At 47.3% G+C, this 19,056-nt stretch overlaps 1 protein-coding gene across 2 annotated transcripts in view; it reads right to left on the bottom strand.

Moving 5' to 3' along the window:
* The window catches only part of RCOR1 (REST corepressor 1), a 125,661-nt gene that overhangs the window by 23,663 nt on the left and 82,942 nt on the right, over positions 1-19,056 (bottom strand). For both annotated transcript variants that reach the window (XM_074956274.1, XM_074956273.1), the window contains exons 4-6: positions 15,551-15,603; positions 4,464-4,625; positions 2,052-2,170 (exon numbers count right to left, since the gene is read on the bottom strand). In XM_074956274.1, coding sequence (XP_074812375.1) covers positions 2,052-2,170; positions 4,464-4,625; positions 15,551-15,603 — 334 coding nt within the window. The remainder of the gene's footprint in view (positions 1-2,051; positions 2,171-4,463; positions 4,626-15,550; positions 15,604-19,056) is intronic.

Below are 19,056 nucleotides of genomic sequence, written 5' to 3'. Positions count from 1 at the left end.
TAATCCACAAGTGAACAGGCCTGGAACACAAACTAGCTGTAGAATTCACACATTCTAGTCTCAGGCTCAAATGACAGCACAGCTCTCTTATCTCCCCCACAAAGCAGGGACACAAGTTCCATAATTTTTCCCTGCATTTTTTCTACTTAGTTAAACATCAAATAGCCAAGTTAAAAACCTGCCAATCGTTCTTTAGCTTGCTAAATATGGAAAGCAAACACTATGGCTTGGTCAACACCTAAAACTTACGTCAATGTAGCTACGTTGGTCGGGGTGTGAATAAGTTACGTTCCTGACCCATGTATCTTTGCCAGCCTATCCTTAGGTGTAGATGTAGCTAAATCAATGGAGAAATGCTTCCATCAACATAGCTTCTGTCATTCAGGGTGGTGGTTTTCCTACACTGATGGAAAAAAACAACCTTCCACCAGCTTAGACATAGCTAACCTGGTGTAGTTTCCATAGTGTAGACATACTCTAAGTATCCCTGCTCCTGTTGCTTCTCTCAAAGGCTTCGAAATTCAGAAATGGAGCAGCCCATCCATTCACTCTCCATGAAGTTTATAGCACCTTAGATACACCATCTATAAAAGTCTTTACTATAAAGATATTTCCTGGTGGCAGTAATTTCAGTGCAGTTTACAAGTATAGAACAAAAATGCCAGATGTAGCCTTTTTGAATACTAAACTATATAGTGTGAACTACAAACAAGTGCTCCTTTTAGGAAACGCAATTATTTTTCCACTGAATAAAGTTAATAAATAAAACCAGAAACAACAGTATGAAAGGGAGGCACGGATAAAGGAAAGCCAACCAAAGTAAACCAAGTAAGGGATTAGTTGGATGGTGGTATTCTCCTTTGAGCCCACTCTCTTCCTTCCAATTAAGCAGGTGTGGTGGATCCAGCTGCGAGATGAAGACCGTCTTGCTGGCTCATTGTTGCAGTGTGGTTCAATAAACTCCACCATGGGAATGACCCTCTTCCTATAGGGATCTCCTTTTTGAGGCACAAAAGCTAGAGTCTGGGCTAAGCAGTCATGAAATAGGAGCCGTATGATGGAAGACATGTGCAGAGCATTGCCAGCTGGTGACTGGTATCTACTTTCCTCGGATGTGGCTCTAAGAGAAGTTCTAACTCTACAAATGTCTAGATTGAGTTTTAGAGCAGGTTGGGAAGAGCACCTGTTCACAAGGACAAGAAACATCTGGAGCATGGCAAAAGCACCACTGCTATGTAGAGAAAGGAAAGACAAGGAGGATGAGGACGCAGAGAACCTTTGCAGACGGTTAAACCCCTCAATGTGCCAAGGAGCCATGGCCCACCAAGGCCCCAACTGCTCTAGGTTCGAGTGGGGATATCCAGAGAAAGAGGATCTCTATCTCCAGGAAGTATCTGTGTAGCTAAACACATGAACTATCAGCCAAACCTTCCTGAAGGGTGCTGCAGTGTGTGGTAGGCACGGCAGCCATGGAGACTGCTGAGGCCTGAGGCTGAAGTAGTGGGAACAAAGAATCTGTTGAAGCTCAGTGGCTTGGGGGGGGGGGGGGGGAGGGGTACGGAATTCCATCCACCACAGTTAGTGTGAGCTCTTCTCTCTCCTCCTCTTCCCATCACAAAGCCAGTCTACTCGACTACTGTGCTGGGTAGAGAATTTGGCCCTGAAAGCATTTTTCTGGTAGCAGCTTTCTGCTGGGACAAGTGTGTAGATAAAATGGAGAGGGGACTGCCAAACATTGACATTCTTCCACTTAGTGCATGCTCCCATTCTACGGAATGTTACATTTAAGGCTAAAAACCTGCCCTTGAGTTACCATTGTGATCTCCCTTTACAGGGACTCGAGAGTTGCATGTGAAATCAGATGGTAGAATTTGGTCATGAATGTTTACATGGACACAGATTTCGGTTATAAAAAGAGAGAGAGAGGCACCAGGAAGTGTCTGGGGGAAAAAAATCCTAGTTCTAGTTCTTCACAGGCTACCAGAAATTCCAGGATCATCATTAAAAGGTTTAAGAGTGGCAAGACACAGTCTCTCTCACTGCAAACGTACCTTTCTTCCCGTTCCCTTTTTTGTTTACGAGCATGGCGGTCCATCACGCTGGTTTTAGTTCTTGTCTTTTTCCAGGAATAGTAAAATTTCACCAAACTAGCTATCGATTTGTCAGGAAGCTGAAAATAAAATGGTTACATTTTTTAGAAGTCTTCACAGGTTTACATGTACAGCACTACCTGGCTTTCACATCACATAGGCCATACTAGGGTACATACTATGACAGCCAGCAGGAAAAGTCATAACCAGCATCATAGGGTAGCCATATCTATTCAATTAACAAAAGAGGTTTTAAAAGGATGCAATATTGGTTCTTTCTACAATCTTTGATAAGCGTGTAGCAGGTTGTAATATTTTCATTCTCACTGTCTTGTATGTCTACATGATAAGCCTGCCTTCCATCAAGCAACTAAACCTGTATTAAGCTAGCTGACTAATTTGAGTTCTGCAGGCTGCCCTAGAAGAGACCTGCATCACTCTTGCCCCTCACCTCACCCCACGCAGAGTGATGCGGAGTGCAACAATAACTTTAAAGGCCTGATCCAAGTTCCATTAAAAATCAGGGAGCTGTAGGTGGAAGTCAGGTCCCTCTTACTTAAGGATCAAAATTTCAAAAGTTTTGGCTTTCGATACTTGTGATTATCAGTGGCAGATTCAGTGTACGCTGAGGGCAGTAAATAGCCCCAAAACTATAAATTTGGTCCATAGACTGTAACTAATTTGTCCCTCTCCATGGAATGAGTTTCACACCTCTGCTGTAAAATGTGCAATTTTAATACCGGTCAGCACCCACGTACAATGCAGTTTATTTCCAGCTACCAGCACAGGCTTCTTCAGTGCAAATTCACGGATGAGGCTACTGACAATGCAGCTAATTTAGCTAGTTTGGAATAGACCGCTCAGAACACTTGCACTTACTCTTTTGCTGTATAGCCAGTAGTTAGAATTATAGTGTACTTCTCATATAAACGACTGTCAGAGTGTTTGCCCAGAACACTCAGTACCACAGGATGCTACATGCATATCAAGAGTTGCTCAAAAAAAAATGTCCTGTAATTCATTATTGAGAAACAGTATAGGAGTCTGGCATTAATGCACTGTAATGCATGTTCACAGTAATGCGTGTTCACCACAGGAATCCTGTTCATACACTTGAGGAGCTTTTAAGGGAGGACGCGAACAGGACCTAGACAAGCCTTACAAAGGTGCGTAGCAGCCCTCCTTACCCTTTGGAACAGTCAGATCACTTTTTACTATTCTGCAAAGTCAGCAATGCATGGAGCACTGCTAGGGTAACCAGATAGCAAGTGTGGGGGGAAGAAAAAAAAGGGGGGGATTTTTTTTCCAGGTGGGGGATGGGGCAGAGTTAATATCTGTGTATATAATACAAAGCTCCTAATAGAAGGATGTCTGGTCACCCTCAGCACTGCAGCCTTCCTTAGCTGCACACTTTACGAGTGGATCAAAAGCCTTGTGCAAAGTATACTGCATATGCTAGTTTTCAAAGGGTCAGAACTGTCCAATCAAAGCCAGAGCTTCACCGGAACAGTCAAAGGGATTTTCACTTGAGGGATGAGTTTTCAACTTTAAAAGGTTCGACTTTCAACTTCCCATCCCAGCTGAAAAGCTGTTTAAAACTTTGATTTCACTCCCACTCCCCATCCCTTCCAAAATGGCTGAAGTTGTTGGTTTTGTGTTTTTGCTGAAAATTTCCTCTCCCAAAAAAGTTCACTTGCAGGCAGATTCCAAGCCGAGAAAATTTCAGCTCCAAAGGTAAAGTTTCATCAAGACTGAGTGATTGAAAGCAGGGAATTAAATCTACAATCCTCATCTACACAAGCATTGACGCTCTCATATTATACTTAATAGGCACTTATCACCAATGTAAAATGCGTAAAACTCCTAAAAAAACAATGTTAAAAGAAAGTAAAGCAGATTCAATAAAGCTCTTTGGGGAAAGGACTGTTTTTTTTTATTAGGTATGTGTACCACTCATTGCACAATGGGTCCCTAAACCCTGATTTAAGTCTCTAAATACTACTGCAATACAATAAAAGGAAGAGTGGCCCCATGAGTGACAAATCAAAAGCACTACCAATTCTATAGTCAGAACTGTCTCTCAACATTGTAAGAGTCAGATTCTACTCCTAGAAGACTTTTTCTTTGCAGGACATGCGGATTCTGTGTCTGCTGCTAGAGGAATGTGAGGTGATAAAAGTAATAGTCCCTCCCCCATCCCAAAACAGTATAGTCCTCTGAATGACAATGCCAGAGTCAAGCTTTTCCCCAAAACCCCACCCCCACACCAGACAGTCTTCAAAAAGAGCAGTTACATGATTGCTAACAATCCTGTAGCGGACAAGGTGACCTCAACAGTTTTTTTCCAGGTCTAATTATGATGATCCTACTTACCATCTGCTGAATTCTATGAAATGTTTTCCCATGGAAACTAAAGGCCTGTTCGAACAAGACCTTGTCTTCCACTGTCCACTCATCTGGGAATGGAGTAAAGTTGGGCAAATCCGCCAAGGATTTCTCAATATTATGCTTGTGCCAAAAGAGCATTCCAAGGGCCTGAAAGAAACATGGACACAAGAGAAACTGAGTTACAATGGGGGGGGGGGGGGAGGGGGAGGGGAAGAGGGAATATACAATCCTCACACTGATACAAGTAATAGGGTGATAGGGCAACAAAAAAGTTACAAAAGGGCCATGACTCTGACCTCAGATACACGTGTGTGAGGCTGCAGAAGCTTAAGTGACAGCAAGAACCTGGAATCTGACCCATCACCACTCTGGACTGTGGAGCATCAGAATCTGGCCCATATTGCGTAAGCAGCAAAATGAAAGAGTTCTACTGCTGAAAGGCCTCTTGAGATTGCCGCAGGAAAAGGCAAGTGGGGTGGACATTTTTGCTAGTTTAAAAAATAAAAATGGGCTTCCAGCAAAAAATGGCGCACACAGAGAATTTAGCCAAGGACAAAGTAAAGAGCTAGAAAAATGTATGTAAAGCAGAGATTAAAACTAAACTACAGGCAGAGTTAGCCGGTGTTCAAGTCTTGATACCTGTCTATTTGATTGGGTGTTTTTGTGCTCTTTTTTGGAGGAGGGAGGGGACAGTCTTGTTTGTTGATTGGGCACCCCCTGACAAAGCAGGGGCATAGCTCACCATCATTTGGAAGGGGTGGAGGGGACTATCATTTATTCCCCCTAACTTCATCTCCTTCAGTTGCAACTCTGAGTCTCCAGTTCAGAAAACTGAATTACACACACATGGTACGCCCCGGCACGAATGAATGCTTGCCCTAGTGAGCCCTCTAAGAGGGGTTCACTCAAAATGTACCACCCTCCGGAGGTGGATGACAAAAGGGCATTCTGACCTTCCACTCTGATGGAGTGATTATTTTTGGTAAAATTAGCCTCCCCAGAGTCATTTCAGAAGGGCCTGACCCTAACATGCTACAAATATTTAAAATAAAATGTTTCAACTTGTTTCAGAACTGCTGTTAAGTGAAAATGATCCCCGATCCGCTGACTAAAATATTACCTGTCTGACATATGCAAAATTGACTCTGGTTCTGCCACCATAATTCCCCCCATCTAGTAGTTTCACCCAGTCCATTCAGACTGACAGTGCTACCTTTGAAACTGGGGTTTCCCCATCCCACTTTGCTATGCAAAAAAACAGTTCCTTTCTGGGCACAAAGTTCTCGCTCCAGTAGATTCTGCAACTATATGACTAAATGCTTGCCTCACCCCAGATCTCTTCCTCATGAAACTAGACTCTCCCTGCTAAATATCTAGATTTCTTCCCCTTCATTATGATACAGAACCAGAAGAGTCGTAACACGCCACGGTTTTGAAGATGTCACGTGAATTAAAAAAATTACGACTAGGCAGTTGGGAGGGGAGAGCTTAACTAGCTAGTATAGAGGCACATGGAAGATTTTACAAGCGTTACGGTTTCTTCTTTTTTAATATCAGACTCAGTCTCACCTGGGCACCTCCCCAAATATCCCTGTGTGAAGCCACATAACCTGGACATTAGTACAGAAATACATTACACAAAGAGGAGATCTGTTGAAAGGGAAAAAGTGGTAAATGTTCTTAAAGAGGAGAAGTTGGCCCAGACACCAACCTCTGACAAAGCGCATGGAACACCAGTGTGATTTTTTTTTTTTTTAATAGGTCAGGCTCTTAACACTTACAATATTTTTTTAAACAGACATTTTACATATAAGCTGCTTTTACACCGCTAGCAATAGTGCCCACAGGGATTTACCAATTCAAAGTTCTTCTACCCACCCTCCTCCCTAGGAAACAACTCTACTTGCCCCTCTCCACCCCCACATGTATCCATTTAGCTGTGGACAGAGAACCCAGCTACAAGTGAGGGAGAGAAGGAGAGGGCTAGAGCAGACAAGTTGCATACAGAACAAATGCAGCCAGCTGGATATGAAGCCCAGCAGACAGCTGAGCTTTCAGCAAGAGTCCCATTCACCCTTCCAGAGAAACCTGCTCCCTACTACTCCATCAACATGCTGGCACCTATGTCTCTACAAGTGATGGAGGGCAGGATCCTCAAGGCAATTGCTATCTCCTCCTCTGCTGCCCTGTGCCTGGGAGGGAGCAAGCTTTGCAAGGTCATTGCCTCTTTGGCTCACCCCCACACTTGGGATCTTCTAGGCTGCCACATGCTATAGTGTTCTGAGCCCTCGAGGAGTGGCTCCCAGCAGTGTGTGTGCGCACACACATACACGGTCAAATGCTTGCCACCACCTAATAAGCTCAGAGCCAGAGGCAAAAGTCCTAAAGCAGGTTGTCTAGGCTTGAATGGTTCCCTCAAATTCTCACTCTTCCCCTCCAAAGGATCTCATGTCTAACATCAATCTGAAAGGGGAAGTGTCCATGGTTTTGCAATTTTTTCCTGGGAAAGGCCAATTTCAAAAATAGAATTTCTATAACATTGGATCAGTAGAACTATTTGCATAAAATAACCATCCTGGAAGGACATTCTGTGTATTTCCTAGCAGTGCTTGGTTTTCAAATTCTAGGACCACCTAAGTCTTTGGGGCATATGCTGTCCTGCAAAGGAAGAATAGTGGAAGGTTCTCTTCCACTTTTACCACCCCAGGACAATTCATTATGAAGAAACAGGAACATAGGATTCAGAGGGTAGCCGTGTTAGTCTGTATCAGCAAAAATAATGAGGAGTCCTTGCGGCACTTTAGAGACTAACAAATTTATTTGGGCATAAGCTTTTGTGGGCTAAAACCCACTTCATCAGATGCATGGAGCGGAACATACAGCAGGGAGGTATAAATACACAGCATATTAAAAGACAGGAGTTGCTTTACCAAGTGGGGGTCAGTGCTAACGAGCCAATTCAATTTAAGTTGGAAGTAGGCAATTCTCAACAGTTGACAAGGAGGAGTGGAAATCACATCTGTAGTGTTAACGAGGCCAATGTAAACAAGGTGGCCCATTTGAAACAGTTGACAAGAAGGTGTGAGTATTTAGCAACGTGAAATTAGTTTTTGTAAAAACAAGGAGGGGTACTCGTGGCACCTTAGAGACTAACAAATTGATTTAGTTTCTGTAGTGACCCATCCACTCCCAGTCTCTGTTCAGGCCTAATTTGATGGTGTCCAGTTTGCAAATTAATTTCAGTTCTGCAGTTTCTCGTTTAAGTCTATTAACTGTCATACTGGATCAGACTCAAGATCCCCTTACTCTAGCATTCTGTTTCTGTAGTGGCCAGTACCAGATACTTCAGAGAGAGGGGTAAGAACCCCACTGTAGGCAGATGTGGGATAATCTACCTCTCCCCGTGAGAGATCAGAATGAGACTTAAGTAACAAGAAATGGCTGGGGACAGGACAAATCCATTTAGTAGGATAATGGGAAGGCAACTGGACAGAGTCCATCAGCTCATTTCACAGATCACTGTAAACCTGACAGCAAATGCTCAGTTGCCACCAGCCTGGCTGATCATAGGCTCAAATCATGACAAGTGAACAGTGGGACAACACTGAGAGCTTAGAAAGTGCCAGATGGTACTGATCATTCAAGCACATAGTTACACAGCTCAGTGAGTCGACATGCCACAATCCAGAGAGCCCAGTAGCACAAACACATACTTTTCTCCTTCCTCCCTCCCCTTAACCAGACGTTCCCATCCCACTCTCCCTTCTGGTCACAGCATCACAGCCACAAAAATCCTTCTGTTCAAGGAGAAGACATGTTTTCAAACTTTAGACGTTGTGAGAGTTGTCTAAAAACAAAAGTGTGTCTTCAGTGTTTAAAGCTTCAGATCTGGCACCTGGCTGCACCTCAGTTTTAAAAGTGTTTTAATTTTAAAACAAAGTCTGATCAGTTTTCACTTTCCAGAAACATTCAGCTTTTGACTAAAATCGAATAGAAGGTCACTCAAATATGTAGGGCTTAGTTTTTTGAGGAAAAAGAACAGGAGGACTTGTGGCACCTTAGAGACTAAAATTTATTTGAGCATAAACTTTCGTGAGCTACAGCTCACTTCATCAGATGCAACGAAAGCTTATGCTCAAATAAATTTGTTAGTCTCCACGGTGCCACAAGTACTCCTTTTCTTTTTGCGGATACAGACTAACACGACTGCTACTCTGAAACCTTTTTTGAGGAAGTTATTCATGACTTCACATATTAGAACAACACACCTATCTCAACCTTAAAGATTATCTATGTTTAAAAAAAAAAAAAAAAAGGGAAGAATTAGGCTTGTGGCTATTCACTGCTTTAAGGGTTTTTATTATTAATTATTATTATTTTTGGTCCTAGAAATATCATGAATGTCATTTCTGATCTTCCCTGGTTTTGCTGGAGCATCTGCTGGACAGCTCAGAGCACATGTATTGTATGGTTTCTCACACCTTAACAGCAGGGATGCTGAAAAAGACAGTTACCTGTTCCGTAACTGGTGTTCTTTGAGATGTGTTGCTCATGTCTATTCCACAGTAGGTGTGCGTACGCGCCATGTGCACCGGTGCCAGAAGTTTTTCCCTTGGCAGTACCCGTGGCGGGGGGGGGAAAGCACTGCTGCGACCCCTGGAGTTGCACCTCTATATCGTGCTATAAGGGAGGCCACAAGCTCCCCCCACCCTCAGTTCCTTCTTGCCAGACAACTCTGACAGAGGGGAAGAAGGGTGGGATGTGGAATAGACATGAGCAACACATCTCGAAGGAACAGGTAACTGTCTTTTCTTCTTTGAGTGATTGCTCATGTGTATTCTACAGTAGGTGATTCCAAGCTATATCTGTGGGTAGGAGTTCACTAGTTCCTGGGACGCAGTACTGCTCTGCGGAACCCAGCGTCATCCCTAGTCTGGGAGACGATCACATTATGCATAGTGAACGTGTGAACTGAAGACCAGATGGCAGCCCTACAGATGTCCTGGATAGGGACATGGGCTACATAGGCAGCCGACGAGGCCCGAGCCCTCATTGAGTGCACCCTGACGATTGGTGGCGGGGGAACCCCTGCCAGATCATAGCACGTGCGTATGCATGAGGTGATCCAGTGAGAAAGGCGCTGGGTGGAACGAAGGCAACGAAGAGTTGCGAGGATTTACAGAATGGTTTAGTCCGATCCAGGTAGAAGGCCAGTGCCCTGCTCACACTGAGCGTGTGGAGGCGGCATTCCTCATTGGAGGAATGGGGCTTGGGACAGACCACAGGAAGGAAGATGTCCTGTTCCATATGGAAGGCGGAGACCACCTTCGGGAGGAATGCCAGGCACGGGCAAAGTTGAACCTTATCCTTGTGGAAGACCGTATATGGAGGTTCCGAGGTCAAGGCCCTGAGTTTTGAGACGTCGGGCTGACGTGATTGCTACAAGGCAGGCTATCTTCCAGGAGAGGGGAGACCAGGAACACGTGACAAAGGGTTCAGAGGGAGGCCCCGTGAGGCGGAACACCACCAGATCTAGGTCCCATTGTGGTACATGGGGTCTAGTATACGGGAATGAACAGTCAAGGCCTTTCAGGAAGCGGGAGGTCATATTATGGGAGAAGACCAAGTACCCTTCCACCAGCGGATGGAAGGCCGATATGGCCACCAAGTGTACTCTGACAGAGGCAGGTGCCAGCCCTTGGGTCCTAAGGGACAGGAGGTACTCAAGGATAAACTGGAGCGGTGCGGACGATGGGGAGACTCCCTGCTCCCCCGCCCACCTAGAAAATCTGGACCACTTCGCCAGGTATGTCCGGTGTGTGGATGGCTTCCTACTTTCCAGGAGGACCCGCCTGACTTCCTCAGAACACCTCCTCTCCTCCTCGTCTAGCCACTGAGCAGCCATGCTGTCAAGTGGAGAGCGGCCAAATTGGGATGAAGGAGGCAGCCCCCATTCTGGGAGAGGAGGTCTGGGCAAAGTGGCAACCTCCTCTGAGGGACCACCTGAGGTCCAGTAGGGTCCCGTACCAGTGTTGACGGGGCCAGGCTGGGGCGATAAAGATGATACGTGCCTTGTCTGCTTTCACTTTTTCTAGATCTTTCCCTATAAGGGGAAACGGTGGAAAAGCATAGAAAAGCTGGTCCGACCACTGCAGGAGGAAGGCATCTGAGATCGCATCCCTTTCCAAGCCCCCCCCCCCCCCCCCCCCGGAACAAAACCGGGGGCAATGCCAGTTCTGGCGGGTCGCAAACAGGTCCATGTGGGGAATTCCCCACTCGCGAAAGAGCCGGTGAGTGACCTCCGAGTGGAGTGACCACTCATAATGGGGGAAGAAAACCCTGCTGAGGCAATTGGCCTGTGTATTGCGGGCGCCCCGTAGGTGGAAAGCCCTCAGGGAAATGCCCCACCTTGCCTGTTGATGTAGAACATCACGGTGGTGTTGTCGTAAGGACTCTGACCACCTTGCTGTGAAGCTGCATGATGAAAGCCACACATGCCAACCGTGTCACCCTGAGCTCCCTGACATTTATATGGAGGGACATGTCCAAGGTTGACCACATCCCTTGGGTTTGCATGTTCCCTATGTGGGCTCCCCAGCCCAAGTCTGACGCATCGGACAACAGGTCTATTGACGGGGCTGTCTCCCAGAAAGGAGCCCCCTGGAGCATGTTGCCACCATTGTAGGGAGGCAATTACCGGGGTCGGTACCGTGAGGGCCTTGTCCAGGCCATCCCGTGCCTGGGAGAAGTGGGAGGCTAGCCGTAGCTGGAGGGGCCTCATTCAGAACCTGGCGTGGCAGACCACATACATTCACGCCGCCATGTGTCCCAGGATCTGAAGGCACGCCTTTGCTGTTGTCACCGAAAAAGCCGTGACCGAGGCGATGAGACCTTTGAGGGTTTCGAAGCTGGCCACTGGGAGAGAAGCTGTGGCCCTTAAGGAGTCCAGTAGTGCCCTTATGAATTCTATGTGCTGCACCGGGACCAGTGTTGATTTGTTCTCGTTTACAAACAGACCGAGATTGCTGCATGTAGACAGGAGCAGATCCACACGGGCCCTCACCTGAGACAGTGAGTTGCCCTTGAGAAGCCAAATCGTCCAGATATGGGAACATCTGGACCCCTTCTCGTCTGAGGTAGGCCGCCACCATCGCCATACACTTTGTGAACAGCCTGGGTGCCGTGGATAGGCCAAATGGGAGAACCGTGAACTGGTAGTGGTCAGGCCCTACCAGGAAACTGAGGAAGCGCCTGTGCCCTTTGAAAATATGGATGTGGAAATATGCGTCCTGAAGGTCCAGGGCCGCGATAATAGAAGCCAGGGATACCACGCGGAACTTGGAGCGGACCATAAACCGACTGAGATTCCTCAGTTCTAGGATGGGCCTGAGACCTCCTTTCACCGTTGGGATCAGGAAATATAGGGAGTAGAAGCCCCTGCCCTGGAATTCTACTGGCACTCTCTCCATCTCCCCCAGGCATAGTAGTCGTTCCACCTCCTGACGTAGGAGGTGAACGTGCTCTGGGTCCCCCAAGCCCACCAGGATTGGGGGGTGGTTGGGCGGGGGTGAACTGAACTGCAACATGTAGCCCTTGGAAGTGGTGCTGAGGACCCAGCAGTCCGAGGTTATTCGTGACCACTCCCCATGGAAGGCAGACAAATCGGTTGCTAAACACAAAAAACTTTATTAGTAGGGGGTTTCCATGGCAACTACCCTGGTTCCCCCCTGCAAACAGTCAAAACCGCCTCTTCCCCTGCCTCTTGCCCTTAGAGGGCCCGGGCTGTGGGGCAGAGCAGGACTGTCGTTGAGGCCGGCACTTTTGGTTCTCTCGGCCTCTTGTAAGGGGCTCATATCTGCTCTGTGCACAGTGAGCCAACGTTTGCGGTTTGGCCTTGTCCTTAGCCGGAGGGATGTATAGGCCCAAGGTCTGCAGGGTGGTGTGAGAGTCTTTCATACCGTGCAGCCTGACGTCCGTCTGTTTGGCAAACAGGGCTTTCCTGTCGAACGGCAAGTCCTGCGTGAGGGACTGGGCCTCTGCCGAAAGCCTGGACAGGAGCCACGACACCCTGCGCATGGAGATCGCGGAGGCCATCAAGTGAGCCGCCGTCTCTGCCGCTGCCTGCAGGGCAGCTTTGGCTGCCATCGCTCCCTCGTCCACCAATGCCTTAAAGTCCTTCCTATCCCGCTCTGGGAGGAGTGGCTCGAACTTTGGCAGGGACTCCCATAAATTAAAATCATATCGGCTCAGTAAGGCCTGATGGTTGGCCACCCTGAGCTGGAAACTCTAAGAGGAGTAAAGTTTTCTACCAAAAGAGTCTAGTCTCCTGGCGTCTTTATTCTTGGGGGGTGGCTGCGGGCTGGCCCTTCCACTCCCGGTGGTTCACAGATTCCACCACCAGAGAGTTGGGTGCCAGGTGAGAGTAGAGGTATTCGTGGTTCTTGGCTGGCACAAAATACTTCCTCTCAGCCTTCCTGGAAATTGGTGCCAGAGGGGCAAGAGTTAGCCACAAGGCATTGGAGAAGTTGGCTATACCTTGGTGAAGGGGTAAAGCCACATAGCCCGACACCGAGGGGGACAGTACATTAAAGAGGGAATCAGACAGGCCCTCCATCTCCTCGGCCTGCAGCTGGAGGCTCGACGCCACCCGCTTTAGCAGGTCTTGATGTGCCCTGAAGTCTTCCTGTGGAGCAGAGGGCAGCAGTGCCGTGATGGTGTCATCCGGTTCAGGAGAGGAGGCCGGCATGGGGCTGTAGGCCTCAGCCGGTGCCAGGGGATCAACCCTCAGGTCGGAGTCCAGGCGCGGAGCCGACAATTCATAACCTGTTGAATTGTCCGTCTGCCTAGATAGCGAGGCCAACAGGGCCTCAGACGACCTGGCCACCGAGCGGGTGGGCATCGGCGGCCACTGTGCCCATTGACATCATTGTCCCTGCCATGGGGCCCCTTGCCACTGTCCATGCTGCAGGCCCGGTGCCACTATCTGGTCTGGCTGAGCAGTACAGCCCAGCGAGGGGGGGGCTGGGTGCCAAGGTCACCACCGACCGAACGGTATCATAGGAGCGGTGGGAGCAGTGGTGCCCACGATGCTGTCTTCCACGGGACCGGGACATTGACGTCAAGGAACGGTACCCGCCGGAAGTACTGTCCCGAGACTCGCTTCGGTGCCGGGAGCTGCGGTGTCGGTGACACGCGGCAGGAGCCCCGTGTACGACGCCTGACAGAGCGGGAGCTCGACCGGGAGCATCAACGTCGGTCGCACAGAGACCAGCTACGATAGCTACATCATGAAGAGGCGCGCCTTCAACGCCTATCTCGGTGCCTGCATCCGCTGCTTCGTGGCGTGGAGGGACCCAGGGACTCCTGCCTGGATGGAACCCTGTTTGGCGTCGAGGGTGGTGGATGCGAGCTGACTGGTCGCTGCGTACCGAATGAAGCAGAGAACGGTCTTCAGAGTGAGAGCTGCGCTGTGCTGGGGAGGCCTGTTGAGCGCCCAGCGGCGGTTTGCCTCAGGACCGGCGGCACCCCAGGCACTGGCAAGCTCAGGCTGTCACGTTCGGCCTGTAGAGCCTCTGGCGTCAATGGCATCCTGACTGCGGGAGAGTCGCGTGTCAGCGCTGCCGGGCTACTTCACTCAGCACAAGTCGGTGGTTTCGAGCCCGGGGGGGACCGAGGGCTGCCCAATGCGGGACCAGCCTCTCCCCCTTCCTTCTCTCAGCGCCACTGCGAAGTTGAGCTCTTTCTTTGTTTCTTGGAAGGGGAACAGTGCCGACTGGTGAAGGGGGCTTCGCTGCGCACCGACGATGCGGCGCCCAGTGCCGAGTCCGCACAGCGTACCGGCGTTGAGAGAACGCCGATTCCATGAGAAGAGTGTGAAGCCTGATGTCTCTCTCCTTCTTAGTTCGCAGCTTGAAAGACCTGCAGATCTTACAGCGTTCACTTACGTGAGTTTGGCCCAAGCAGCGGAGACACTCAGCATACAGATCGCTCCTTGGCATGGAATGGCGACAGGAGTCGCATGACTTTAAGCCTGGGGCACGGGGCATGCCCTGGGCCCACTCTAACAACTGAGAAACTACTTTCCATGAGTTACTAACAACTAGCTAAAGGTACCACTAAGATCAACTGGAAAGGCTGCAGGAACGCTGGAGCAAGAAGTTCTGACGCACCTTCTCTGGCGGCAAGAAGGAACTGAGGGTGGGGGGAGCTCGCGGTCCCCCTTATAGCGCGATATAGAGGTGCCGCTCCAGGGGTCGGAGAGGTGCTCCCCCCCTTACGGGTACTGCTAAGGGAAAAACTTTCGGCACCGGTGCACGTGGCGCGCACGCACACCTACTGTGGAATACACATGAGCAAGTACTCGAAGAAGAACTTTAAGATGTCTCTTCTCAAGAATGTTTAAGACCTACACTTTCAATGGCTAACACAAAAATGAGGGTTTGGTCATCTGACTAAAACCTCTTCCCCTCTTAATCACTCACTCTTCAGTCCCATTGCTCTTGCAAGGACATAATTTCTCTAATTCTCAAGTCAAAGTCCTCCAGTAGAGACAATACCTTTATTCCCAATATAATAAACCAGCAGAACCCATCCCTCCTCCCCACCACATAACTTAATGCACATGAGACATCCCACTTAATTCAGAAGAACTTCTCAGGTGCATGAAGCTACCCAACTGTCCAAGTGTTTGTCGAGATGCGTCTTAAGCAGGAGACCGAAAAAGCCAGAGTGAAATCTGGGCCTCACTCAAGTAAAGGAGAGCCTTGTCATGGGCTGCAATGAGACCAGAATTTTACCAACATAGACATAGATCAGACTGCAACACAAGGCCAAATACCTCTGAAAATCAATGGGAGGTGTGCATCAAAACACTGAAATTTGGGCGTTTTAGTGACTATCATTAATAAATTAGGATGAACTGCATGTCCTCAGAAAAGAAATGTATTACTATGCTGGATGAGTGGAAGGAAGAAAGTTTGCAGTGTGGCAGTTTGCTTTAAGTCAGGTTCTAGTACCTACTGGGAAAAAAAGGTCAGTTTAAATACAGAAATGCAAATAATCGTTTTTGTTACCTGTTCCATGTTGTATCCATGTTTCTCTTTAGCAATGGCAATGTATTCATCCACTGAAAAATAAAAATAGGTCCTGAAGACATTTCACACATGGGCCTTGCCCCAGTTTCTAGTTTACAACAGAGGATATAAAATTCAGCTGTTTTGAGTCTAAACAGGGAGGAGGCTAATGGTTACTTATTACCCATTATTCATCTATTGCCCAGTAACGGACTTCATATCCCCTGTACAGAACTTGGGGAAAGAGTTAGTTATATTTAAAAAACATGCAAGCAACAAAAAAGAACCACATGGTATCCTGTTCTAATACTTTCCCATTAGGCTCTTGCAAGAATCAGTCCATAAGACTGCATTCTTCATGGCCAGAAACAGTTGAGGGTTTGAAGCAGATATTTAATTTAGTCTTGCTCATATAACCTAATTCTGTCCCTTTGCTCATGCATCACAATATGCACTCTTTAGGGACAATCACCATTTGTTTGTTTGTTTTAATAACCACAAAGGACTCCTGCTTCATTTCATGAATAGGATGGATGGCAAATCAGGTAGTTGTTTATAGGACTATTGTGATTTGCAGCTGAAGTTAAAAGGTGATTAGTAAAGTGGCAAGGGGACTGCAAAAAGAGAAAGGATATGCACCTGCCTGAATTCTGTTCTCTTTGGCTGTGTCACAAGCTTTTTACTTGCTGGACAAACTACTTAACTCAAAAATCATCAACTAACTGTTGGTTCCTTGTTTTCTGGGTGCTCATCTTGGAACACCTAAGGTCTGGTTTTCAGATATGCTGAACTCTTCAAGTGAAATCAACAAGAATGGAGAGGGCTGAGCAGCTTTTGAAAAGGGGAAAATATATATATATATCTATATTTCAAGCCTACGCATCTTTAGTGAGGCACCCAATATTAGTAGACCCTTAATTTTGGCCTAGATATCCATGTCTCAGCTCCCCATCTGTAAAATTGGGACAATACCTTTCTAAAAACTCATGGGCACTGTAAAAATAATTTCATTAATCTTTGTGAAGCAGCTGGTTACTATAGTGATGAGTGCCATGGAAAAGCCCATGAGAAAACAAACAGTTCCATATTCAGTGCAGCTTGGACAGGGTGCAGTAAGTAAAGCATGAGGCCACAAACTGAAAAATACTGTACAGTTGCATCATTCCCCAAGTACCATCCATCCTGCCCCCCGAATGACAGAGGAGTCCTGTGGAAATTTTGTGATCACATCCCATTAAGAGCGTATCGCAATCCAAGCACACAAGTGGGCAGAATTAGGGTTACGCAGGAAACCTTAATTAGGATGTTTCCCAGCTTGAGTGTTTGACTATGCACCCTTAACTTTTCTTAATGTAGATATTTTCTATGCGATTCATTAAGTACTTTGCCTTAAGGCCCAACAAAAACAGTTAAGTTCTAGAGACAGTACTAAGCTCTTGGGAACGCCAATCACTTGGGTAAAGGATTGCAGCAGTAACTGGCTCTTCGAGTGAGAAAAGATCTATAGTTCCAGATATTATTTCACCATTTTTATCCTTAATTTCTTCTCCTTGGAGATTTAAAGAGCTCTCCCTTCCAATAAATTAACATTTTAACAGCTACAGCAATTAAAACACATTTTTTTTTAAACCATTCATTAAGGTCTTTTCTATAAACCTAGCTAAAAAGGACAGGAAGAGGGGTCACTATAGCTATAGCAATAGCAACATTAATAGAACTTCGTCACTTTATAGAGGAACTCAGTATGTGGTGAAGCAAATTGCTAGGGGCATCACATCAGGACGTTGGCCAGGAGGCACAGAGTGTGGGTGTGTGCGCGTGCACGCCGGGGAAGAAGGACAAAGGGAAGGGAGGAAGAGGAGAGGAAAACAAAAACAGTAGAATAGCAACTTTCATATACTGAAAGGGCATGGTGGGAGGGGGGGTTTATAATCTATTGTGCCAATAAACCAGGAAGTTGCAAGCAGCGAATGAGGCCACTTAGTTCATGCTGCCTGCCATTTCTCATCTAAGTATTAGCTCATTCTTTCCTTGGAACTCACAGTTTGAGGGTTCAGAGGTGTTGGGCAATTCTAGATTTTTTGCTCCTATCTTGCAGGTATTACCCTTTGCATTAAGTAGGGCCATGCTATTGCTTATGGACTTGAGTCACTCATTGAATCCTTTTAGACTCAACTCCTCAGTATTACCAGATACTTGAATTGCTACAGTCCCACATATGCCACACAAAAACATACACACTTCCATCTTGACCTTGTCACAAAATTCCACACCATTCTGGAAGACTTGGACCTGCCCACAGTGATCTAGGCATTTGCAACCTCCAAGCTCAATTACTGTAACTCCTCCTTGGGATTTAAGCCACTCACCCTGAAAAAGCCTCAACGGTACAAAGCATAGGAGCTCCTCTGCTTAGCAGTGCAGACCCCTCTGAACCCATCTCACCAGTGCTTTCCTCATTCAGTACAGAATCCAGGTCCCACAGTCTCCATCTTGAGATGGAAAGCCCACCATGGAACTCTCCCTAGCTACTTGAGAGACCACCTCTCCTGCTGCATGACTTCCCAGGAAGGGAAGACTTTAGATGAGTGGTGTGTGTATGCACGTGAAAAATCTGCTGGCTGCTGTTAGTATGTAAGCAACCAGACCTGACTAACAGAAGTTTGCTGAGTACAAGCTGTGCTGTAAAAACAGTGCAGGCACATTCTAGTGGTTTCTTTATAGAACTACTGCACCACATTCCTTTCTAGTGTAACCCGTGACCTGAGTGGTTACAAGGAGGAGGAATCTAGTCTATTGTGTTTAAGAGCGTGCCTACACCACAATCATAGGTGTGACCACAGCATGTGTAGACATACCTGAACTAGCTTTGGTACCCAAATTAGCTAGATTGAGGGTATGTCTACACTTCAATTGCTGCAGTGGCGCCTCTGTAGCATCGACACTACCTACACCGACTGAAAGGTTCTCCTGTCAGCGTAGGCACTCCACCTCCCCGAGACGGGATAGCTAGGTCGACAGAAGATTTCTTCCAGCGACCTAGTACTGTCTACACTTTGGGTTAGGTTGACATAGCTACATCTCTCAGGGGAACTTCTCACACCCTTGAAGGACGTCGCTCTGCCAACGTAAGTTCTCAGCAAAGACAAGTCCTAAAGCTAGTTTAGGTATGTCTGCACATGTGGCAGTCAGACCTCTGCTTGAAGCGTAGACAGACCCTAAGGGCTGGTCTGCACTATAAAGTTAGGTCAACCTGGCTAATCACTCAGGCCTATGAAAAAACTCACACCCCCAAGAGACATAGTTAATCCAACCTAAGCTCCAGCATAGGTAGCACTGGGTCAACAGAGTTCTTCCATCGACCTAGCTACCTACCCACCTCTCAGAGATGGATCTACTACAGCAATGGAACCTGTTGTCGCTGCAGCTGTGCCACTGTAGCATTTCCAGTGTAGACATAGCCAAGGCTACACTAGCACATTGCCTTTTTGCCAGTATAACTGTGG

The sequence above is a fragment of the Natator depressus genome, chromosome 6 (genome assembly GCF_965152275.1).
Source record: "Natator depressus isolate rNatDep1 chromosome 6, rNatDep2.hap1, whole genome shotgun sequence".
Classification (NCBI taxonomy): Eukaryota; Metazoa; Chordata; order Testudines; family Cheloniidae; genus Natator; species Natator depressus.
This window is presented reverse-complemented; position numbering and strand designations above follow the sequence as displayed.